This window comes from Pelobates fuscus, chromosome 1, assembly GCF_036172605.1.
Source record: "Pelobates fuscus isolate aPelFus1 chromosome 1, aPelFus1.pri, whole genome shotgun sequence".
NCBI classification, from domain to species: domain Eukaryota; kingdom Metazoa; phylum Chordata; class Amphibia; order Anura; family Pelobatidae; genus Pelobates; species Pelobates fuscus.
Genome location: NC_086317.1, coordinates 180400307 through 180426675, shown reverse-complemented (window position 1 = coordinate 180426675; position 26369 = coordinate 180400307). Strand labels below are relative to the sequence as shown.

The window sequence follows — 26369 nt, the reverse complement described above, 5'->3', positions numbered from 1 at the left end:
CAATGGCCTTCTCTGGTATGAAGAGCGTTGGTGGTATTATCTCCACCTAGGATATGCAGGATACACCAGGAGATGACAGAAATATGATGATAAAAAAAGAAAATTTTTTTAATAAAATGGAAATATACCTGTAAAAATATAAATACTTTATTTTTAATAATATATATATACAGTATATAGGGAGTAAATTCTACCAGTACCAACACTTTACGCCAGGCTTCCCCAAACAGCTGTTGCTGAACTACAACTCCCATGATTCTCAGTCTATCTATTTAATTCCTAGAATCATGGGAGTTGTAGTTCAGCAACATCTGGAGGGCCGGAGTTTGGGGAAGCCTGCTTTACGCGTTTCACCCGGCTGGGCTTCCTCAGAAGTGTAGGTAGTCCTGTCAAGTCCTGGTTTATATGTGTTATCTATCTTCAATTGCTGAAATCAGGTGTGTAGGATTCAATTTCCTGGTTTGCAGAAGTGATGTAACGCACTCGGTACATCTCAAGCATTCATGGGTCATGCAGTTTTTTTTTTTAGAATTTTCTCTGCACAAAGGTTCATGGTAGATGTAGTTCATATAGGACCGTTTACAAGTGCAGCAGTCTATGGTCCCACAAACTCCATATAGGATAATTCTGGCAAAAAGGAAGTAAAATACAGAAATCAGTAGTCATATATAAATTGTAAAACACACACACACATATATATATATATATATATATATATAAAATTATCAGTATGTTAATAAGCATGAAGATTTTAATAACAAATATACCACATAAAATAAAAGCTTATTAAAGAAGCTTATTAAAGGGATTCTCCAGTGCCAGGAAAATCCCTTCAGTGACTTGTCCCTCGGCGCCACAAGGGAGGCCACAAGGGCACTCCGATGAATATATTAAATTTTAACTATTACAAGTTATGGTGTTCCTTATATTATAAATTTTATTGGCTCTATTTGATTCAAAACTTGATGTACACTTGTCCATTTTTATTGTTTTTTTACATGCCGTTGAGCTATTACACCTATAGAAGCCAAGTTTACTGTTAAAAAAGCTATTGATATTTACCGGATTCGTATTTTTTGTGTAATTCTTAGTTAAAGGACCACTCAAGCACCCAGACTACAGCTTAATGAAGTGGTCTGGGTGCCTGGTCCCTCTAGGATTAACCCTTTTTCAGCCGATGACGTCGCGAGGAAGGAGGAGGAAAGCTCCCCGCCTGGCGCTGGAGAAAGGTAAGTGTTTAACCCCTTCCTCTCTCCAGAGCCCGGCGGGAGGGGGTCCCTGAGGGTGGGGGCACCCTCAGGGCACTATAGTGCCAGGAAAATTAGTATGTTTTCCTGGCACTATAGTGGTCCTTTTATTGCATTTTTAGATTTGGGGCACCTCTGAAGACAATTTTTTTTTTTTTGACAATCTTTATTTATTGGATTATTCAAAAGAAGTAACAAAGGTCAGTCAGGAACAAAACAATAAGTCTGGTTAAGCGACTGTGTTCTTACAAGGATCTGTGCTAACAACAGTACATTCCCATCAGTTGGTACACATAATTCAACCCGCCCAAGTTTAGGCTAGTATTTGCGGTTTTAGAGTGCTCTTGTGTCGCTAATCCTATGTCCTGGGCATTTGCGGGGTTCTCTGCCTCGCGCTCTTCCAAGTCTAGTATATGTGTTCTGGCTTTCTTTTATAGGTAATCTTTCGCTAGTGCGCTCCCCTAGCCTCATCTTTTGCCTTAATAGGTTGTCACTTTGGTTAGTGTTGCTACTTGGTGTGCTATGTATTTGGTTGCAGCTAGAGGTTCTGTTCGTGGTTCCCCGAAATGGGTTTGTTGCTCTTAAGTGTATCCTCCCTACTTCAGCTTGTGTTTCTAACTGGTGGGTTGATGATTTGGGGTGTTACTTGTGTGTCCCTGATTTGGGGGTACCTCTATTTTCCGTTGTGTCTGTCTACCTACTGCAGGTGCGTTAGTCAAAAATTTCCATTTTTGTTTTGGGTTTCGTCTATGTTCCGGGAGTCGGAGGTTCTCATTCCTTCTACCTATCTATGTGCTACCAACTGTCTTATGTTATCTGTCCTAGCAGGCATCGGGGCCTGTTGGTGTTGGGAGTCTGTCCAAGTGGATACTGAGGCTCTCTATTGTCAGTACTGGTCGTGGGGGAGACTGTCCGTTGTCTGTGTGTGAGTTGCGAGTAGGGCTTTATCTGCTCATATGGCTAAGGGTGTGGGGGGAAGTAGAGTTTGTGTTATGGGACTCTGCGTGTCTCAGCTATGCTGTCTCGGGGGATGCAATCCTGTTAGCTACATATGTAACCCATGGATACCAGGTCAATGCACACTGCTCCGGTCTCCCGTGTAGGTCGGCCGTCAGGGTTTCCATTGAGTGTATGTCCTCCACTGTCGTAACCCACTGCCGTAAGGTGGGTGCTCCTGGCTGTTTCCACATCTTTGGGATGAGGGACTTGGCTGCATTGAGCAGCAGTAGCGTCAGGGATTTCTTGAATACTTTCAGTGGGCTGCGGGTGTGGTGTAAGAGCATTGTTAAGGGATTCAGGGGGGCCTCGGAGCCTGTGATTTTGTGGATTTCCCCTCCAATCTGTTCCCAGTATGGGGTGATTATAGGGCATGTCCACCACTTGTGAATGTATGTGCCGGGATGTGTGCCGCATCGCCAGCATACGTCCGACGTATTGTCGTGCATGCGGTGTAGTATGTCGGGCGTTCTGTACCAGCGTGTTAGTATTTTATAGTTTAATTCCTGAAAATTCGAGCTGATGGAACATTTGTGAGTGAGGGTGTAGATCTTGTCCCATTCTTGGGCAGTGAGTGACTCTCCTGAGTCCCTCTCCCAGTGGTCCTTAAACCTAAGCACCACGTCCCTGTTGGTCTGAGTCATGAGTAGGGTGTAGAGTCGAGATTCCCCTGGTGATATGCGTGCGGTGAACGCACAAGGTTTCAAAGTCGGTTAAGGGTCTGTGTAAGTGCCCCCGTCCCGACAGTGTTGAGTAGTATGTTTTTATTTGATGGTATCTGAACTGTTCAAGGGGTGTCGGTGTCCTGTCAGGGCATAGTTCTCCGAGTGTTTTGAGGCCATTGGAACCGTACCACTGGTGTATGTACATCCAGTCAGTCGGTTGGAATCCGGCTAAGTCGCAGCGGGAAAGTGTATCTGCCAAGTCCGGGTTATGTATGATGGGGGACAGGGGACTGGGTAAGGTGGTGAGTCGCAGGCGGTATCGTGTCGCCGTCCAGACCCGTAAGGTGGCGTCTATCAGAGTTTTTGTGGTTAGTAAATCCATGTGGCAGTATGTAGCCACAGTTTGGGGGGTATGTTCCCTCCCATCTGTTCTAGTTCCATTGTTACCCCTTGTTTTGTGGGGTGTTGTGCGTGCCAGTCCGCTGAAGACTATTTTTGGGTGCTCTGGGATGATATTCTTTAGAAGTTTTTTGTTGTTGTAGGTTGTAAAACTATAGGTAATTTCAAATCTCTTATCATTTTAGTTTTTTGTTTTGTACTTGAAATTAAATTTTCTCTCTGTGTGTGTTGGGTTTCCTCAATAATTTTACCTAAAGTGCTAGTGTTATATGCCTTTTTAAAAAATGTATATTTGATTTTATTTGCTTGGTTGTAAAATATATCCACCTCTGAACAGTTCCTTCTGAGTCTTAGTAGTTGACTCTTTGGTATACTCTTGAGCCAACTATCATAATGGCAACTGTCCATACCTATAAAATTATTTAAATGCACTTTTAAAAAACGTGTTACATTAGTAGTACTAAAATCAGCTGTTCATATTATTCCATCATCATTGTTGTTTAAAAAAAGTAATAAAATCCTGGGCGTTGGGTATTGGGTCATTCCATATTAAAAACAAATCATCGATATATATATATATAGCAGGCCACCAGGCTCTCCACCCAACCATGCCCCCTCCACACCGTTTTTTCTTCCCGTTCCGTCATAAAGAGATTGGCATAGCTGGGTGCGAACCTGGTACTCATTGCTGTGACGTTGACCTGCTGATAAAAAGAGCCATCAAACCAAAAATATTAGTTTTTTAAAATCAAATCAATTTCTTTAACAATAAGATCTATTTGGTTTTCGGGCATAAACACATTTCTTTTTAAGATATTTCTAACGGCTTGACATCCTTTGTTATGTGGGATTATGGTGTACAAGGATTGTACATCACACGTAATTAATGTGTAGGCATCTTTCCAATTGATATATGATAATTTGTTCAGAAGGTCGATGGTGTCTTTTAAGTATAACTTGGTTGTCTTAACGTATGGTTGAAGCATAATGTCAATATACTCTGATATACCACCTACCTTGTTTGTAGTGAGCGCTTAGTCCTATCCCTACCAAGCCATAAGACTTGCTTTTACTACAGAAATCTCACATTTCCAGTGATGTTACTACTGCAAGGGATTCTGGGTGGGCATATGCAAATGAGTTCAACAAAGAATCACATTTTTGCCTAATTATTCTATTTTAAACATGGGTTCCTTGGAGTTTATGTTTGCTGTATACAACAGCTTTGAAACGCAACTTCAGGTGGAAGGGGTTTTCAATCATTTTTTTCCCCACCATAACTTTGTTGGTTTGTGCTTTCAGTCTGCATGTAAGACAATAACTAGACCGTTTTTTTTAAACAATGTTTTTTTCATCTGCTTTTGGTGATCAACAACTCATCATTATGTTTTTAAGGAACTTGAGTGGTACTTGATCTTCTCCTCTATTGCTTTAGCTTCTGAGGAGCATGTTATCGAAATCTCCAAATGTCATCTGTTAGTGAGATTCTACAACCGTCACATCTGGCAACTACTATCATATAACAATTTTGATTCTGCCACCATGCTGATCACTTTGTCAATCCTTATATTGGCTTCCTGTACCCTATATAAAGCCAATGTAAGGATTTTTAAAATAAGTTTTATATACATATAAAACACTGTAAACAACTGTAGCCCCTGTTTCTTCAATAATTCGTAGGGTATGCCCCTTCTTGATCTCTCTGCTCTGCAGATTATCTTCTCCTGGCCAATGCTCGTACCATTACAGCTAGCTTGTGCAGGAGTTCTTGTGGGTGGCTCCAGAGGCGGCTCTCTAATTAGGCGATTTAGGCGGCCGCCTAAGGCCTCGCGCTTGCTGGGGCCTCGCGGCCGCCTAAATCGCCTCAGGGCAGACTGAACTGTCGTGTCCTCGGTCCATGACCGAGGATCCGACAGTGAGAGGGGGCCCGGCGGCTTGCCCAGTATGCCGCCGGGTGGCCCCTCCACATGGTCTGCCCACAGGGAGAGCCAGCCTCTGATCTGCAGCTCCGCCGAGTGCAGAGCTGCAGATCACATAATGTGGTTCCCGCGGGCTTACAGAGCGTTGCCGCGGGTTACCACGGCAACGCTCTGACAGGCTCTCGCGAGAACAAGGTCTGCAGCTCTCGCGGAGCTGCAGACAGAACAGTCATCCCACCGGACCACCAGGGACTGCTGCCAATGGACCACCAGGGAATTTCAACCACTGGACCACCAGGTAATTATATAATAAAAAAAGGTATTTTAGTGTGTGGAGGCTTGTCACAGCCTCAACACACACTGTGCCTAAAAATGCCCACCCACCCTCACTGCCCCAAAACTACCCACCCACCCTCACTGCCCCAAAACTACCCACCCACCCTCACTGCCCCAAAACTACCCACCCTCACTGCCCACCCTCACTGCCCCAAAACTACCCACCCTCACTGCCCACCCTCACTGCCCCAAAACTACCCACCCACCCTCACTGCCCCAAAACTACCCACCCTCACTGCCCACCCTCACTGCCCCAAAACTACCCACCCACCCTCACTGCCCCAAAACTACCCACCCACCCTCACTGCCCCAAAACTACCCACCCTCACTGCCCCAAAACTACCCACCCACCCTCACTGCCCCAAAACTACCCACCCTCACTGCCCACCCTCACTGCCCCAAAACTACCCACCCACCCTCACTGCCCCAAAACTACCCACCCACCCTCACTGCCCCAAAACTACCCACCCTCACTGCCCCAAAACTGCCCACCCACCCTCACTGCCCCAAAACTACCCACCCTCACTGCCCACCCTCACTGCCCCAAAACTACCCACCCACCCTCACTGCCCCAAAACTACCCACCCACCCTCACTGCCCCAAAACTACCCACCCTCACTGCCCCAAAACTACCCACCCACCCTCACTGCCCCAAAACTACCCACCCTCACTGCCCCAAAACTGCCCACCCTCACTGCCCCAAAACTGCCCACCCTCACTGCCCCAAAACTACCCACCCTCACTGCCCCAAAACTGCCCACCCTCACTGCCCCAAAACTACCCACCCTCACTGCCCCAAAACTGCCCACCCTCACTGCCCCAAAACTACCCACCCTCACTGCCCCAAAACTGCCCACCCTCACTGCCCCAAAACTGCCCACCCACCCTCACTGCCCCAACAATGCCCACCCACCCTCACTGCCCCAACAATGCCCACCCAGCCTCACTGCCCCCAAAACTGCCCACCCTCCCTCACTGCCCCCACAACTGCCCACCCCCCCTCACTGCCCCCAAAACTGCCCACCCCCCCTCACTGCCCCCACAACTGCCCACCCTCCCTCACTGCCCCCAAAACTGCCCACCCCCCCTCACTGCCCCCAAAACTGCCCACCCTCCCTCACTGCCCCAAAACTGCCCACCCACCCTCACTGCCCCAACACTGCCCACCCTCCCTCACTGCCCCCACAACTGCCCACCCTCCCTCACTGCCCCCAAAACTGCCCACCCCCCCTCACTGCCCCCAAAACTGCCCACCCTCCCTCACTGCCCCAAAACTGCCCACCCACCCTCACTGCCCCAACACTGCCCACCCACCCTCACTGCCCCAACACTGCCGGCCCACCCTCTCTTCCCCAACACTGCCCGCCCACCCTCTCTTCCACAACACTGCCCGCCCACCCTCTCTTCCCCAACACTGCCCGCCCACCCTCACTGCCCACCCACATACACTGCCCTGCCCCCACATAACCTGCCTCAAACATGCCCTGCCTCAAACATGCCCTGCCCCAACATACCCTGCCCCCCACACTGCCCTGCCCACCACATACACTGCCCCCACACTAACCACCACAGACACTGTCTCCCCACTGACCACTACATACACTGCCCCCCACACTAACCATCACACTGACCACCACAGACACTGTCCCCCACATTGACCACCACAGACACTGTCCCCCACATTGACCGCCACATACCCTGACCCCCACAATGACCACCACATACCCTGACCCCCACATAACCTGCCCCCACACTGACCACCACATAACCTTCCCACACATACCCTGCCACCCACAGTGACCACCACATACCCTGCCCCCCACGCTGTCCGCCACACACTCTGCCCCCACACAATTTCTCACACAAAATGCCACCCACATGGTCACACACCCTGCCCCCCTACACTGTCATACACACTGCCCCCTCATGCTGTCACACACCCTGCCCTCACTACACTGTGTCCCATACACCTTGCCCTTCCAATCTGTAACACACCCTGTCCCCCCACACTGTCACACACTGCCCCCACACTGTCATCTTCCTCCTCACTGTCACCCACTCACACCCTGCCCCCAAAAGTGTCACATTCCTCCACACTGCTCTCTCAGCCTGTTACCCTTTCACACACTTGCAACCCATATTGTCAGCCCCCAACACTATGTCATCAATACATACAGTCCCACACACTGCCCCTGCACACACTGTCACCCTTTCCAACACTGCCTCCCACACTCTCACCTACCCACCGTCACAATTCCACACACACATACAGCCACCCCACACACTGTCACCCCCCACATGCTGTCATGCCCCCTTCACCTCGCTCACATTAACCTCTCCTAATCTTGTTGCTCTCACCCCCTCCATCCATACCACAATTACTGGCCCTCGCTCTTCTACACTCACCCTATCACACTCATCTTCTCTCATACTGTCACACTCACCCCCAACCCTGTCACACTCATCCTTTTTCACATTAACCCTTTCACGTGGGCCCAACCATGCCACACTCACCCTGTCACGTAATCATGTCCGGCTCACTTTCCCTTTGCCTTGTCACACTCCCTACTCCAGCCGTTCAACACATAACCCATAACCCTGTCAAACTCACCCCCTCTTTACCCTATCACATTAACTTCTCCTATCCTGTCACTTATCCTGCCTAGACATGCCACACTCACCCTGTCACATAACCCTCCCTCATCCTGTCACTCACCTCCCCTCGCCCTGACACTTTCTCCTTTAACCGTGCCACACTCACCCCAACAGTGAATACAGAGACTAGCACTCTGTATCCAGCACCGCAAACCTGTCATACATTATAACAACAGCTCATTATACACAAGATGCAACCCCTATATGTTTTTTATTATGAGTGTTAGTTGGGGGCCTCTTGTTTGAGTTTCGCCTAAGGCCTCATAAAGTCTAGAGCCGCCACTGGGTGGCTCCATTCCTTTGAACAGGCTAGTCTTCAATCATTTAAGCAGTCCCTCAAAACCCATCTGTTTAGAAAAGCTTATGGCCTCCCAGGGTAACTTTTATTTTAAACCTTCTCTAGCTGTCTCTTAAAGGGGCCACAATTCCTCTCATTTTCCAATTTTGCTAGTTGCCCACCTTGTTGCTTGGTTGCTACCCCCCACTCTGCCATTCCTATTGTATTTAAAATACCCCACCTCTTCTAGATTGTAAGCTAGTTTGAACAGGGTCCTTATTAACCTATTGTTTCTGTAACATTTTGTCTCGTTTATTGTTAAATTTACCCCTTCATAATGTTATAAAGCACTGCCAAATAAGTTTTTGCTATGTAAATGCTATTAATAATAATGACGAGTAACTAACAAGTCTTTACACATTTTATACATCCGATACTATGCTCACCAAAGAAGAAGCAGGAAATTTGAAAATAACTGGCTATTAATTAGGTTCAGTGTTGGTGACACCTTCATGCTATGTGCAGTGAAGAAAACTTCTTGCATTTGTGTAAAAGGACTAGACTGTCTAGTCCTAAAAAGAGTGTTAAAAGACTAAAGCCCCTTTCTACTGAAACAGTCATCTCTTTCATTATTGCAATTTCTCAATAGCAATGATAAGGGGACAGGAACACAGCATTCAGACCACTTCAATGAGATGAAGTGGTCTGGGTGCCTATAGTGTCCTTTTAAACATAATAAATACAAAAGATGCACCACTGTGTTTTGACAAGGTTATTTGCACAACAACGGTCTCTCTGATGTATTAATCAGAGATGCAAAGTTTAGAAACAACTCATATATTTCTAGTTCTGTAAATGTATGAAAAACTAGAGAGAATAAAAATAGTTTATTTAAAAGATATACATGATACTACATTTTTTGTGCAATTAACTTTTTATTTTTATTACAGTAAATTATGTAGATATTCTCACTTAAATTTTGGATAAATCAATAAAAAGAGAAGAAAAAAATTACCATCAGCTTTTGCATTCTTTTTCCCCTCTTCTATTTCCATTTGGAAAAAAAAAAGGTTGCTCTCTTTATATTTTAACCGTGGCAAAAAAAGATTAAATTGTTTATGAGCTCAGAACTCTGGCTGGCTGGATGAGACAAAGATAGACATTTTAATTCTCCAGTGTACTTCGTTTCTGTTTATCTACTTTATTTTATAACCCCTATTTGTTTGTATCATTTATCGGTTGCAGTGAGACTCTGTCCAGTGGAACACACCAAGTCACACACATACTAACATGCCCACAGATATTCACATACAAACTCATAGTTACATGCAACACTCAAAGAGACACACCTATATTTAAATGCATGCAAACATGTATGCTAGCCACACATATACAGAAGCACACATTCATCATGTACACACACATACAGAAAGTTATAGTTAGATGTCCTGAGTCAGGGGTTTTAATTTATCTTTGACCACATACTCTTGAGGGAAACTGGTAGAGGCTTCCTGCTTCTTAAAGGCTCCCAGACCAATGTATGCAGACATATGAAGATCATCCACAAAGATGGTGGCTGTGTCAAACGATTTGTAGAGGGGAAGAAAACTAATTAGTGAGAAATTGTGCTAGTGACATGTTTGAGGAGTGGGCCAATAGCCGTATGGATCTGTTTGAAAAGGAGGCTTACATTTGTATTACATTTGAAATACTTCACTCAGAATATGGGTGACTCTGGGTGTGAGATATAAAATGGTAAGACAACATTTTGTGATTGGTGGGCAGGTCAGATATGTATTGGTTGCATCTAAATTTAGATAGACAGACAAACAGACATTGTATCTTGTATAATCCCATTTAATCCCATTTTGTTGTTTATTTACAAAAATATGCATTATGTTAATTGCAAAATGGAAGGAAATTGCAAAATGGAACCCAAACCAACTGAACCTGTTTATTACCTTAAATAACAAAAATTGTGGTGTGCTTGAAATACAATACATTTCCAAAATCCATATCTGCAAATACATACATACAACTAACATAAAAGTTCAGACCATCTAATAAAATATATGATATATGTGCAAATGTATCTGGGGGTCCAACTCACATGTACCAGAGCCCTGTAAACACTGTCTCCGGGTGTTAATGGCTCCACTTGAGAGGGAAATGTCCCACAGGATCAAGAATAGACTGCCACACAATGTCTTGAGCTTTTAATCTTAAGCAGGGAGAGACCAGAAGCAGAGAGTACCCAATGGTGCAATATCAAGTAAATTAATTTAAAAAGCACAACATATTGTTAGCATTGTTGGATATTATTATTATTATTATTTTATTATTTATATAGCGCCAGCAAATTCCGTAGCGCTGTACAATGGGATACTTTTGAACAAACAATGGTTTGAGGTTGGCTATGGTTTCATTAAATTGCATAAATCCTAAGAAACATTGATACTATCCAATATTAATAGATATTCTGCATATAAAACCATTGTACTTTTAGTCATCATTTTTCAAGCTGGTTTATCCTCTTCAATTACCGTTTAATTCTTTCTTACTGTTCACGCATACTCCCTAATCATACTCCCTAATTTTGCAAGTCAGTTGCAACTTAGCAAAACCTGTTGCATCTGCTTTTGAGTTGCGTTGTTTCATTAGTTTCATTAGTCCGTAAGGTTAAATCCTTATTAGATTGGTGACACTCCCATAGTTTTCTGTTTGTCTCCTCTCACGTAATAGTTACATTTCCAAGCTATATGTCTCAGAGGCTAATTTACCCATCTCCTAATCTTTTTTTTTTCAAAATTACAATAGAACCACTCCTTGAGTGTAGCATTACAGGTCCTAACGTTAGTTATCTGCAGGGGAGTTTGGCACTGTTGTTTTCAGATTTTGTGTAATAAATTTACCTGGAGTTTTTGTATTCTGTGCTTCATGCTAAGACACCTTACTTTTCACTCATAAAGCATATATGAGTGTACCCTAGCTCTATGTAATGGGGGTTCAGGGAACTAAGAATGTAGGCTAGGTGCTTTGGTGAAATATTAAGGAATCTTTATTAACATCTTTTCTTCTAAAAAGTGGTATAAAGTACTGAAAGTGGAGCAATTACCAGGGACGTCAACCAGTGGAATCAACAGGTGACTGCTTCCTTTAACACTTCTGCCCTACTTTTTAGATCAGCAATCCTTCCCAATGGTTCATCATATGCAGAGAATGACCATGGTAGTAATAATTGTACCTTAGAGCCAGTGAGCCACATACAGCTTTCCGAAGCTTCACTGGTGGCTCACAGTAAGACACATTAGGGATCAAATGTAGGGAATAAGTGGAATAAAAGGGCAGTGTTCCACTCTCTGGGTGACAGCTGGGGTGTGTGTTTATCCTGCACTGTAAATGAAATGAAGTGGGAACTAATAATGTGTTGCAATCCCTCCACTCACTGTGGCTGAATGCTCCAAACTAGCAGATCAGGCAGACACTGAATACCCTCTTTCTTACCTCCCAACATATGGGAGGTATGAGAACAGGATGTGTAGGCAGGCATGAGATGGGGCATTCCAAGGGATGTGACTTGTGTCCCTGGTGATACACATAATGGGCAGTTCCGCATGGAAAATAGGCAGACCTGCATGGAAAGGGGGTGGGTCTGCTGCTCAAGAACTAAAGGGGACTAACCCCCAACCTGCAGGACTTTGCAGAGAGCATTCAAGAAGATGAGATGAGATGGGTTAAGAGAGGTGGATGGAAGCACACACACAATAGGGGTGGACTGATTTAATGTGGGTGTGGACAGATGAGCATGGAGGTCGACAGAGAGTATGGGAGGGTGGACCGACATTACATTAAATATTATGATCGTAGTAGTGTGTTCAGGGAATGGAGTATATGTGTGAAGGGGATGTAGTGTGTGTTAGTAGGGAATGTAACCTGTGTGTTATGGAATGTAGTGTTTGTGTATAGGGAATCCAATGTATGGAGGCAATGCATTGTGTGTATGTGTGTGTAAAGGCAGGAAGTATGTGTGTATAGTGGATGTATGTGTGTTAGGGATACAGTGTGTGTGTTTTGTGAATTTATGGAGTTGGATTAGGGCTGTGTTCTGTGTGGAGTGAGAGGGGAACTTTTTTATTTTTTACTATTTTCTATTGTTTTTATTTGTTTTAAAGATTTTTCTCTTTCTTTTGGCCAGGGAAGGATGATTATTCAGTGGTGCTTAGAGACTCAGCCTTTTCTTTCACCATTTACAGGCTCTTCTTGTCCACGCACTATGTAATATCAGAATATGGCATTTTATTTGTGAAAACAAGAGATACTAGCTTGAAATAAGACAACCGTCACTCATACACACAAAACTAACTACTCTTTGGGACCAGTGGGAAAATGTAGTCAAGAAAAAAAGATGTCATGTTCTTAAATTCTGGCTCTTTTTTTTATTACTTTATTCTTTCATGTTTCTTTTTTCTCTATTTGCAAAATCATTGTTTTGATTTGGTTTAATGCTACTATGATGCAACCCTTTGATGCTATTTCGCAGTATATGTTAATTAAGACTGAACTACTGCAAAGTATTGGTGGGTGTTTGCTCTAGAGCATACATCCCATTTTCGTATCACTAAGTACATTTTTAAGGGTTATAACTCTCTCTCAGCTCCCCTGCCCCTCCCCTTTTACGCCTTCTCTCTTACCCTTATCTTTTTCTTTCCGCCCTAACCTATAGAATCATGTGAGAAATGTTTCTCGTTTCTCATTTTTTTTTTCACTTCAAAAAGATTAATTATATAATGAAGCAATTGTATTGTTACTATAAACTATTTTTTGTTTTGTTTTTACTCTTTTTCTATATATTTGATGTATGTATATCCATATACAATTGGTTTTATATGTATTTATTATAAAAGTATTGCATTTATTTATGTTAAAATATAAAACCTTCAATAAAAAATATGTGAAAAGAATATTATCACCACTATGGTGAGAGCAGGGGCGGCTGATTGGGTCAGGAAGAGTGGAGGCAGATGGCTAAAACAGGGAGAGCAGAGGCAGGTTGTTGGCCAACTCAAAGAGAGTGGAGGCGGCAAGGGAGCTGAAATCTTCTTGCTGTACTCCCATGTATGCCCTGCAGTGATGCTGGGAGCCAGATTATGATGTCACTCCGGCCCTGCAACACTAAACAACGTGCAAGGGAGCAGAGCAAGAAGAGCTTGAAGATGGTCAAAGTAGCTCCACTGGACCCCAGGGAAAGGATCCACTCCAACTCTCCTAAAGGAAGGCATCTGACAACTTAAATAAAAATAAAACAAATAATCAATTATGAGTGTGTGAGAAAATATATCAGCATGTCTGTCATTATGTATGTGAGTGTGTGTCTGTCATTGAGTGTGTGTGTCTTCATTGAGCGCAGGGCCGTCTTTAATAACGACTGGACCCTGGGCAAGCGTTTGCTTGGGCCCCCTGGGCCTTGCCGCCGTCACCCCTCACTCCCTGGTATGCAATCACAGCATCTATCCCAATGCAGTGGCGGCACTAAAATAGAATGAATTTTATTGGGACACCCAATTGCAAGATTGGACTAAAGGTAGAACCCCATCTGTCGTGCAACTACAACAATGCTTTGACAGCTGGGGCTCTACCAATTTCCCATGCTTGCAGGGTTGTATTTAGCACTGTTTGTGTGTTTGAATGTAAGCAAGTGTTTGTATGAAGTATGTTTGTGTGAATGTGTTTGTATGTGGTACTGGAGTTTGAATGCAAGTGTGCATTTATGTGTAGTGTTTGTTTTTGAATGTAGGAGTGTGCTTGTATGTAGTGTTGAAGTTTGAATGGAGGGGTGTATTTGTATTTAAAGTTGCGGCTCAGATGCACAGGTACACACTCTGACACACAAGCAGATACACAGATACATACACTGACTACATACAGATAAGCAGGCACATACACTGACACACAGGTACATATATTGACACACACAGACACATACACTGGTAGACGTACTGACAGACACACACAGGCTCATATACAGACATACTGACACACAGGCACATATACAGACATACTGACACACACTGATCAACATACTGACACACATACACTGACAGAAATACTTACACCCACACACAGGCACATACACTGACCGAGATACTGACACACACACACACACACACACACACACACACACACACACACTGACAGACACACTGACACCCACATACACTGAGAAATACTGACACACATACCGGCACATATACTCAGACACACAGACTGATATACTGACAGACACACACACACACAGAGACTGACACATGCATGCACATGCACTGACAGACATACTGACACACACACATAGACATACTGACACACAGACAGACAGACATACTGACACACACACAGATATATTGACACACAGACAAACTGACACACAGACACACTGACACACTGACATACTGACACACAGACAAACAGACATACTGACAAACAGACATACTGACAAACAGACATACTGACACACAGACATACTGACACACACACAGATATATTGACAAACAGACACACACAGACATACTGACACACAGACAAACAGACATACTGACACACATGTAAAATGTACATTTTTAAACCCACCCTCCAGTTTCCTAACTTTTTCTGGAGGGTGGATTCCCTGATACAATGTGGTGCCTGAGGATGATGGGAGTGAGGATCCCCCATCCTCACTGCAGCCTCGTCCTCTCTCCCTCGCGACTCCTCCTGCCACCTTCCATGCAGCTCCTCTCTTTATGGGAGGAAGTGACTTGCGGCTGTCACTTTCTCCCAGCCGGCTTCCGGAAAGCAAGGGGCCCGGTCGCGGTGTTAAAGGGAAACAGCGCCCGACCGGGCCCCTGCTGATACAAGCCCTCCGGGTGGCCCTAAGTGCATGGGCCACCCGGTGGGACTCAGAGGACGGGGAAAAAATAAATTGATGAGGACAGCGGGGCCCACAGGGCAGGTGCCTCGGGCCCCCCAAGAGAAACTGGGCCCGGGGCAGCTGCCCCATTTGCCCCGCGTTAAAGACGGCCTTGATTGAGTGTGTGTCTGTATGTGTGTATCAAATCAGTGAGTGTGTGTGTCTTTCAGTGTGTGTCAAATCATTGAGTGTGTGTGTGTCTGTCATTGAGTGTGTGTGTCTGTCTGTGTGTATAAAATCAGTATGTTTGTGTGTCTGTCAGTGTGTGTGTGTGTGTGTATTTGTGTGTATCAGTGAGTGTTCCTGTTTAGGTGACCGGCACCCCTCCAAGCACATAGCAAAGTTGTATACTCACGCCATGCCTTTTTTGCCGCAGCTGATCTCAGCCAATTTAATACTTTCTCATTGGAAAGCTTTGGTAGCCTATTGGGCATGCACGTCAAAATGCCATACTGCGCCAATCAGCATCTCCTCATAGAGATGCACTGAATCAATGCATCTCTATGGGAAACACTCTACACCTTCATGAACACAGGTGCTGCACATTGTGCAGAGCTGGACTAGGAAGCACCTCTCAAGGCTGTCTGAGTGACTGTCACTAAAAGTGTTACTAGGCAGCAATGTAAATCAAAACACATACAGAGAAAGGCTGTAGACACCAGGACAACTACATTGAGCAGTAGTGGTTCTGTTAATTGTAGTGTCCCTTTAAAAATGTTATTTTTGCCATTGAAAAAGCTAGTTCCTAATTTTATTAGATGGCTTTTAGATTCTAAGCAAATTTGTCAAGCCCTGACATAGAGATTGTATCTGGATATCAAACATTTTTAATGACAGTTACCTTTTAAGTTGCTGAGATCTTACAGCCAATCATGATCATCTGGTGGTTCTCAATGGGAGCTCTATACATATACCATGAAACCCTGCTTAAATGTGTAGTGCAGTACTCACAAGTGTTTTTTCAGTAATAAAATATATGAATACTGCTGGTTGATAAGCTAATAGATGCCATTAATAGTCAATATAGTATTTGTGTTATTATGTTGGAGCCAAATTCGTGTGATAGTACTTTGTAATTTACAACTAGCTTCTGATTTCAACGGCTACATAGATGCAATGGTACATAGATCTGCTTTTCTTTCTCTTCTTTTTTTTTTTATAAGGATTTTTTTGCATTCTACTGCATAATGTAGTAAAGTAGTGTTGCGCCTAGTGTTATGTTCTTAATTTTCGATTACATTTTGGACATTTATGTTGCATTAAACAATTTAATAATGCCTTGGAGATACATTGTGCGCATATATATATATATAAATAAATAAATACAGAAATAAATACATTTACATAGTTCCTGTGTATCCAATAAAAACATTAATAAAATTCCCCACTAATCAGTAAAGACTGTATTTGCTAATCAGTAAGGATATACCCTCCAAGCATTATACATACACACACAAAAATTGAGAAGAAATACCATTAGATCCTTTTTCCTGATACTAAATTTGACTACACCGTTGGTGCTTTCAGCATAAGTACAATGTCATAATGAAACCAAAATTAAGTTTGGGTAATTTGCTACAGGCAGCTAAAAAGTAACATCATTGTCAGTATCTAAAACAGACTGAATTTGCCACATGCCAAATAGATCACTGATTAATTGTATCAATTTTTCTTGCTTTTGCCTGGAGAAGAGAAGATTAGTAGCTTAATATAATGGATAGGTATTCTACTTGGTCATCATAATAGACTGTAATACATGCTATTCCTCTTCCTGCCATGAATATCTGCATGCCAATTTTAAAGAATAGATAATCGAAAAGGTCACCTCTCAAAAGGAAATCCTATTTATATTCTATATAAAGTCTAAAACCAGCTGCCTCCTTGAATAAAGTATAGAGATCCTCTCTACTATTAAAATCAGATCATTCTTTCTTATTACATGGCGTCAGGATACAGCTATAGTGACCCTGACAAAGGTGTTATGCCCAGTAAGCAGTTCTCTGTTTATTTTATTTTCATCACTTTTTGCACATTGTTTGCACTCGGTGCATGATGCTAGTCTTGGATGTGATTTAGTGTTTTTTAGGTGGGGAGAGTAGTTAGCCTTAGGTACTGGTAGGTTACCTTACAATTGAAGGTTAATTGTTTGTCGCAGACATTCTATGCCACTATAGTTGTATCCTAAAGCCATGTAATAGGAAAGGAGGCTCTGCTTTAGATGTTACTTTTGAGCCGCCTGTAGCAAATTACCTACAACTTCATTTTGGTTTCTTTCTTGATGTATCGTACTTATGTTGATAGCACTAACTCTATTGTCTATATCATTACCAGGAAAGAGGATCCCATGTTTGATATTTATTTTCTATATGTTTGTGTGTATAGTTTCTGTGTTTGCTGAAAATTCCAAGGATTAAAATTATCAACTGCTTCAGTGAATTCGCTCCAGGCCAGGAAAATCGATCAACCAAATTTGACACCATCTTTATGGTATTATATTTAATCAGATGTTCTAGCATATTCCATAAAGCTCTTCTCAGTAGAAGTTCTTAAAAGGTGTAGCTGGAATTGTCAGCATATTCTAATGAAAATATATGAATGAAGCTGTACACAGGCCAACCTAATCCACTCACTACTACTACTACTACTACTTACTACTAGCTTATTTATAAATCCATTCATATTTTTCATTTAGTTTAAATATTAAAGGGGTACTCTAAGCACCAAAACAACTTTAAGTTAGTGAAGTTGTTTTATTATATAGCTCATCCCCCTGCAGTTTCACCACTCAATCTTAGTTACATATTAATCTACCGGTAGTTAAAAAAATTACTTCAACCATTAAACACATCTATTATGCTGTTGAACCAAAACTTTTTGAAGCAGTGGCCAATTTTACTACAAAATGGGTCTTAGTAATGGCAATCAGATTTCTTCTTGGTTAAATTATCGTGTTTATGCAACGCTTGCAAGATCCTGGCTGTGACTCGCACAGTCTCCCTACACCCCTCCTGAACAAAGAGCAGATTTTTTCTAAAATTTCCCTCATTGCACTGTATGTTTAATTAATTTAGAATGTCATATTTTATACTCTGCTAGTTGCCCTCCTGAGCTTGAAGGACCACTCTAGGCACCCAGACCACTTCAGCTTAATTAAGTGGTCTGGGTGCCAGGTCCAGCTAGGGTTAACCCATTTTTTTATAAACATAGCAGTTTCAGAGAAACTGCTATGTTTATAAATGGGTTAATCCAGCCCTCAAAGCCTCTAGTGGCTGTCTCACTGACAGCCGTTAGAGGCGCTTGCGTGATTCTCACTGTGAAAATCACAGTGACAGCACGCAAGCGTCCATAGGAAAGCATTGATAATGCTTTCCTATGAGACCAGCTGTGAGCGCGCGCAGCTCTTGCCACGCGTGCGCATTCAGCCGAATGGGAGGAGAGGAGGAGGATTGGAGGAGAAGAGCTCCCCGCCCGGCGCTGGAATAAAGGTAAGTTTTAACCCCTTTCCTCTCTCCAGAGCCTGGCGGGAGGGGGTCCCTGAGGGTTAGGGCACCCTCAGGGCACTATAGTGCCAGGAAAACGAGTATGTTTTCCTGGCACTATAGTGGTCCTTTAAAGCAGCCTCCTGTGTGTGGTTAAAGTTGTATTAATAGAGCAGGAGATACAAACCTCTAAAGTTAACATACTGCCCTGCATAAAAATAAGTATTTAACATGAAAGTTGTATGAGTCACAGTCCGGTGAGGGTTGGCAAAGTGATTTAAGTCCTGAACAGCAGATAATTGAACAGGGGCATGATCTATACACTAAAACTGCTTTATTAAGCTTAAAGGAACACTATAGTCACCTAAATTACTTTAGCTAAATAAAGCAGTTTTAGTGTATAGATCATTCCCCTGCAATTTCACTGCTCAATTCACTGTCATTTAGGAGTTAAATCACTTTGTTTCTGTTTATGCAGCCCTAACCACACCTCCCCTGGCTATGATTGACAGAGCCTGCATGAAAAAAAAAACTGTTTTCACTTTCAAACAGATGTAATTTACCTTAAATAATTGTATCTCAATCTCAAAATTGAACTTTAATCACATACAGGAGGCTCTTGCAGTATCTAGCAAGCTATTAACATAGCAGGGGATAAGAAAATCTTAATTAAACAGAACTTGCTATAAAGAAAGCCTAAATAGGGCTCTCTTTACAGGAAGTGTTTATGGAAGGCTGTGCAAGTCACATGCAGGGATGTGTAACTAGGGTTCATAAACAAAGGGATTTAACTCCTAAATGGCAGAGGATTGAGCAGTGAGGCAGAAGGGGCATGTTCTAAACACCAAAACTACTTCATTAAGCTAAGGTTATTCAGGTGAGTATAGTGTCCCTTTAAGTTGTTTTGTAACCTAGAGTGTCCCTTTCATCCCCTATACGAGCTATGGTGCTTAGCATAATATATGTTTCACTGTGTGGTTAATGCATATATGCATCAAATTATGGATTGTGTCTGTAGAACTCTGTGCTCCTTCAGTCGAAAAAAGCATTTGTGAGGTCATGTACTGATGAGAGGGTTTTACTCACAAACAGAGTTTCTGTTCATCCCAAAGGTGTTAAAGCGGCACTGTCATGCCGAACTTACCTTTCCTCAATCTCTTCCTCTTCTCCCCCTCTCTCGTGATCTGTTCTCCGTTTCTTTCTGTCTGCTCTAGTTTTCTTTAAAATCATAAGACAAAGTAGGGACTCTTTGCCCTATGGAGGATTCCTCCGCTTGACCAGCTCTGACCAGCGGAGGAGCAAAGTGTGCTTCATTTCCGCTGGTCAGAGCAATTTTCCCATAATTCTTACCTTTCCTCCCTGTTCCCACGATGCTTCCTGTAATTTTAGACTAAACTGCCGAATTGCGTTTTAACTGAATGAGAACAGTATGTTCATTTGTTTTAGAACGCAATTCGGCACTTTGTTCGGATCGCAATTTCATTCCAATGAATGAAACTCCGATCCTATTCGTGCCGCGGCTGCATCTTGCAGCCGCTTAGTAGATAACTCCCTAATTCCCACGGTATCAGGGAGCTATCTACTAAAAGGCTGAAAGACCTAAATTGGTCTTTCAGCCACATTTACTAATACTAAGTAAAGATTGCTTAGTATTAGTAAATGCTTCCCCTACTCGCTATACCGCGAGTAGGGGCATGTCTAGTAAGCAGTGAGCAGCCTGTCCTACCCCTCTCCGGCCCCCACCCCTGGGTGGCGGGTGGGGGCCATAAAGATAATGCGGGGGAGGGACCTACTGTCCTCCCCTCTCCGGGCCCACCTCTCCGGCGGATGGGGGCCATAATGATAATGGGGGGAGACCTACTGTCCTCCCCCCTCCGGCCCCCACCCCTGGGCGGCGGGTGGGGGCCATAAAGATAATGGAGGGGACCTACTGTCCTCCCCCTCTCCGGCCCCCACCCCTGGGCTGCGGGTGGGGGCCATAATGATAATGGGGGGGACACCTACTGTCCTCCCCGGCCTCCACCCCTGAGCGGCGGGTGGGGGCCTTAAGTCAAATACCCCCCCATCAAAGGTTACTAGGGGTCCCCAAGCCCCTAGTCACCCACCCCCCCACCCAAATAAAAAAGCCCCTACCTACCCCCCTCACCCTAAAAAATAGTGAGGGGGGAATAAAATGACTACCCTGTAAAGTAAAATTAAACTTACCATTCGACGTCTTCTTTTTTTCTAAAATCGTAATTTTTCAGCCCCAAAAAAGGCCAAATAAAAATCCATTATACCCGTCGAACTTAAAATAAAATAAAAAACCCGAGCGCAAAAAAAAAACCTGACAAAAAAGAAAAAACCCGAGCGCAAAAAAAATAATCCTTCTTCACCCATGGAGGACTCCGAGCAGACTGAGCTCGGCAGGGCGGGGGAAGGCTTATAAAGCCTTGCCCCGCCCTGCAATTAGGCTAAGAACACTCTGATTGGTGGGTTTAAGCCAATCAGAGTGCTCTTTGTCATTTTACACAGCGTGGGAAAATTCCAAAGAACTTTCCCACGCTGTGTAAAATGACACAGAGCACTGTGATTGGATGGCTTGTAATAAACTGAACGAACAAACTAACACTGATACTCAGTGTTAGTTTGTTCGTCTGATTTTTCTATTCATTCATTCGTCTGTCTGATGAATGAATGAATGAATAGATGAAATTCCCGTTCGCATGTCCAGGTGTTTCACTGGGCATGTGCGGGAATCTCACAGTCTGTCTAGTGTGGGCAGATGACGTGTCCCACAGGGACTTCACCTACCCACACAAAGATGGCGGCGCCCTGAATAAAGATCGGGGCAGAAAATAAAGATTAATAAATAGGTAATATGGGGGGCTTAGGGGCATTTGGGGGTGACTAATGGGTCAATTGGATGTAGTGGAGGCGGGAGGGGGGTTAAAAAAAAAACGGGATTCGGCATGACAGTGCCGCTTTAAATGGGGTTGAGGACAGGAATCTGTACAGTCAACCTGAATTCCTCCACACCAAACTATACATTCAAGCATCCTATTTTTCTTGACAGGCTGGTTGATGACAGATGTGTAGTGGAGCCTGCAGCTGGTGATCTGGACAATCCTCCAAAGAAATTCAGAGGTGAGATACACTAATTGTTGAAATAATTGAAAAGTTAAAAATTGTTGAAATAATGAAAAGTTTGTGGCACACGCTTATATTTTGGTATAATGTTTTCTGTTGTTTTTAATAAAGCATGTTCTAATAAAAGTAACAGCCAGTCTCTGTTTTTTAATCACTTTTGTACTTTCACTGTCTTTCCTATTTATTACTTTCATGTTTCTCTCTCTCACCTTACTTTTCTTCAGTTGTTCAACAATATTTATATTCTTTTTCTGATTTCTTCTCCCTTAGATTGTCTGTTTAAAGTATGCCCTATGAACAGATACTCAGCTCAGAAGCAATACTGGAAAGCTAAACAGACTAAGCAAGACAAGGAAAAAATATCAGATGTCCTTCTCTTACAGAAGCTGCAGGTAAAGAAACCATTACCTATTTAAATCTTATATGAAGTACTTAATTGGTGCTTTTTACTTTGTTTCATAGTAGATAACACCAATATTCAGAACAACATAGACAACGCCCCCAAATTGGCCAATTAAGACTTCTTTTTTTCTCAATGTATGTTTCTTTCACTGCCCCCACCTGCAATTTTCTTCAACCAACAGTGTATGTATAATATATATATAAAATATCTTCGAATCCACCAAAATTACATGATATTAATATTTTTTAGTAACTCTGATAAATAATCTCTTTAATTCAACCTCTTGCCTGTTACGTTATCTTTACACATTTTAAATCACTCTGGAACACAACCCACACCTACATTCTTTAAAAAAAAAAAAAAAAAAATACTTTTTCTATACCCTCCCAGGGTATACTACATTATATTACTCTACTGGTGACTCAAAAATATATATTTCATATAACACATGTGCTACAGCAGGCCATTTATAAGCAGGTTTGATGTGAAATAACCTGTCTTTTTTATGAAAATCATCCCTGATATTTCTTTCTTTTTACAGCATGCTGCACAGCTTGAACAGAAGCAAAATGAAACAGAAAACAAGAAGGTGCATGGAGAGGTGGTGAAATATGGCAGCGTCATCCAGGTAGAGATTGTCCTTACATGGTTCATATACAGCTGCACAGAGAATAAATTAAAGACATTACTAATTGTTGGGTTATATTAGATTCCATGAATTTTGTCACTTGCATTGTATTTGGTTATGTATCATAACATTCATCATGTTGTTAACAAGAATTTAATAAGAAAATAATTTGAATGCCCTGAAACCTTGGACCCTTTGACTGTTACACATGTTTTAATATTTAAACTCTCTAAAATCCACATAATTGCCAATTGCCCAGAATATTGTTCTAGGTAGTGCATGAATATTGCTTCAATGAATACTAATTATATACCACCAACAGCTTTTACATATGAAAAGTAACAAATACCTCACGGTGAACAAGCGTCTCCCAGCTCTGCTAGAGAAGAATGCCATGAGAGTAACTCTTGATGTGACTGGAAATGAGGGGTCTTGGCTTTTTATTCAACCCTTTTGGAAACTACGCAGCAATGGAGACAATGTAAGGAATGCCTTTGGAGGATTCAAAATATAAAGAAGAAATGTGAGAGACAGAGAAGGTGTGGGGAATTGATTACAGTATCAGATGAGGAGGAACATTATAGTCACCAGAACAACTACAACTTATTGTAGTTGTTCTGGTGAGTATAGTCAGTCGCTGTGAGCTTTTTGCTGTAAACACTACCTTTTCAGATAAAAGGAAGCCTAAGAACACCTCTAGTGGCCTCTTCTCAGATGGATACTAGAGGTGCTTCCTGAGTCAGTGCTGCACAGTGTGCTGGACTTCCCCATAGAGATCCATTGATGCAATGCATCTCTATGAGGAGATGCTGATCAGCCAGGCTGGCATTTGGCTCGGCCCCCACCCCCTCTCCTTGACAATCTCAGCCAGCCCAATGCTTTTCCTATGGGCTTGACTGAGATAATCAATTCTGATGATGTCAGCAAAGGAGACAGATCAGGGGCAGGGCCAGCACTGGAAGACCCGAGCAGCGCTGGAAATAAGGTACGTTTTCTTACCTTTTAGAGGAGGCAAGATGGGGCAAGCCACCTAAATGGTGTTTTTAACACTATAGGGTAAGGAATAAACGTTTGTGTTCCTGACCCTATAGTGTTCCTTTAAAGAACATGAGAAAAAAAAAAAATATATATATAGAGGAAAAAGAGGGAGGAACGAGATCAGAAATAAAATCAAGATTAGGAAGAAAACTTACTGGGACAGAAAATAAAGAGTATTGAGCCAAAGTCAAAATAAGGCATGGGTTGAATGGTATAAGAATAGATCAGATAAGAAACCCAAGTTAGAAGACATACTTTGGGTCTAGTTTTCAGATGGATTCTTCAATTAACAATTTCTCTGTATTGTAGATTGTGGTTGGTGATAAGGTGAATCTTAACCCTGTGAATGCTGGACAACCTTTGCATGCCAGCAATTATGAGCTCACCGATAACCCTGGTTGCAAAGAGGTAATATGCCAATGGAGACAACATAAATGAATAAAATAATTATGTTGACCTTAGGTCTACTAGGATATGAGAAAAAAGAAAATAATTATTGATTGTCTTTTTTAAATCTGATTTGCCTCTCCAGGTTAATTCTTTGAATTCAAACACCAGCTGGAAGATAAACCTGTTCATGCAATACAGCGACTATATGGAAGATGTCTTAAAAGGGGTAAGGGGGCAACTCATTTGCTATTCTTATAGTTTGTCTTTTATGTGGACTTATGGTTGCTCATCTATTGTTCACCTTGTATCTTCCCCAAAGTCTTTTTATTCTCTTTGTTCTGACACAATTTTTGTGTATTCTATAATGGCTGCAAATCCTTTTTATGCAGGGTGATGTGGTTCGTCTATTTCATGCTGAGCAGGAGAAGTTCCTGACATGTGATGAATATAAGTCCCAGCTCCATGTTTTCCTCCGCACGACCCTACGTCAGTCAGCCACCTCTGCTACCAGTTCCAATGCTCTTTGGGAGATTGAGGTAGGAGTGGCCAATACATTCTTTGAGTAATATATACATAAGATCAGTGGGGAAAACCTGATGAACGAGTATAACTGATACTTATAATAGTTTCAACTTAATCTTTCCAAATATGATGAAGAAAAGCAATATAAGCCACAAATTGGAAAGTCACATGCAAAAATTGCATATATATATATAATGTGCATGAATTTAACAATTGTGTTATAGTCTTGCCAGAAGTACTGTATATTCATATCCACCCTGGGTATACATAAAAAAAAACAATAGAGACGATATATCATTGATGTCACACATTTGTTTATAAGATGTATGGTAAGGATACTGTTTGACTCCTAGACAAAATAATGTGGATATCTACCAATCACAAAATAGGACTTATAGTCTAACTTTAGACAGTGGCATCACACTGAGTACATGTTCCAATAGTAAATAAATAAATAAATAAATAAAATCTAATGACCGTAGTCTAGACTGGTTGCTAACAGTTTGACTTCTTACCTGGGGTCCACAGGTGTCAACCTCAGCCTCCTCTCTAGATGGAAGCTCTCTTCACTGAACTAAGCTCAGATGTGCAGGGCTAAGCTGATTGGCTGAGAGCAATCAGCAGATGTTCTCAGCCAATGAACCGGCCATGTACTATGCAGGTTAAAACTGGTCCTTGGTGGACCCCAGATAATAAAAAGTCCAGCTACTGGTTTCATAACGGAAATTGGGTTGGGGAACAGGACACTGTAGAGCTGTAGTGATAGTAAAGCATTGTCTTTTTTTGCTTTTTGTTTTTTGGCAAACCGCTCAAAAATACAAGTATTATAGAGTGGTTATGGTGTTTAGACTGCCACTTTAATCATAAATCTATTGCTCATTCTGAAATATAGCAGCCACAATATTATACGATCAATGGCATCAGCAGTGAGTTTAACAGAAATGTTACATTGTTTTATGTTCTATCTTTTCTCTTCTAAATGACATCACATAAACTACTTTATGTATCTAACTAAATAGTAACATGCTAAACATTACCCTGGAGACCAAGTGTGCCTGCTGCCCAGAGGATTAGCTTTCAGCACTGTTCCAGTTTCATCTGACCTGTTTTACTTACATAAATATAGGATCTACTTAAATGCTGTGTTGCATATTCCTAATTCTTTTGTACTATACCTGGAAATGTTGTGTCTCCGTCTTCATTGTGCATGGATACTTTTCTGACAAAAGACTATGAGTCTTTAAAAAAAAAAAAAAAAAAAAAAGATGAATAAAACAAATCTGCTTATATTTTTTATTATAATATAAAATAGTTTAGTAAATTAAACCTGTATTTACATGTGC

The 26369-nt window shown here is 42.3% G+C and overlaps 1 protein-coding gene across 2 annotated transcripts in view; it reads left to right on the top strand.

Annotated features, from left to right (window-relative positions):
* ITPR3 (inositol 1,4,5-trisphosphate receptor type 3) overlaps positions 1-26369 on the top strand; it is a 192032-nt gene that overhangs the window by 11748 nt on the left and 153915 nt on the right. For both annotated transcript variants that reach the window (XM_063453125.1, XM_063453123.1), the window contains exons 2-8: positions 21972-22042; positions 22316-22437; positions 22990-23076; positions 23399-23557; positions 24424-24522; positions 24647-24730; positions 24894-25040. In XM_063453125.1, the coding sequence (XP_063309195.1) occupies positions 21972-22042; positions 22316-22437; positions 22990-23076; positions 23399-23557; positions 24424-24522; positions 24647-24730; positions 24894-25040 (769 nt within the window). The remainder of the gene's footprint in view (positions 1-21971; positions 22043-22315; positions 22438-22989; positions 23077-23398; positions 23558-24423; positions 24523-24646; positions 24731-24893; positions 25041-26369) is intronic.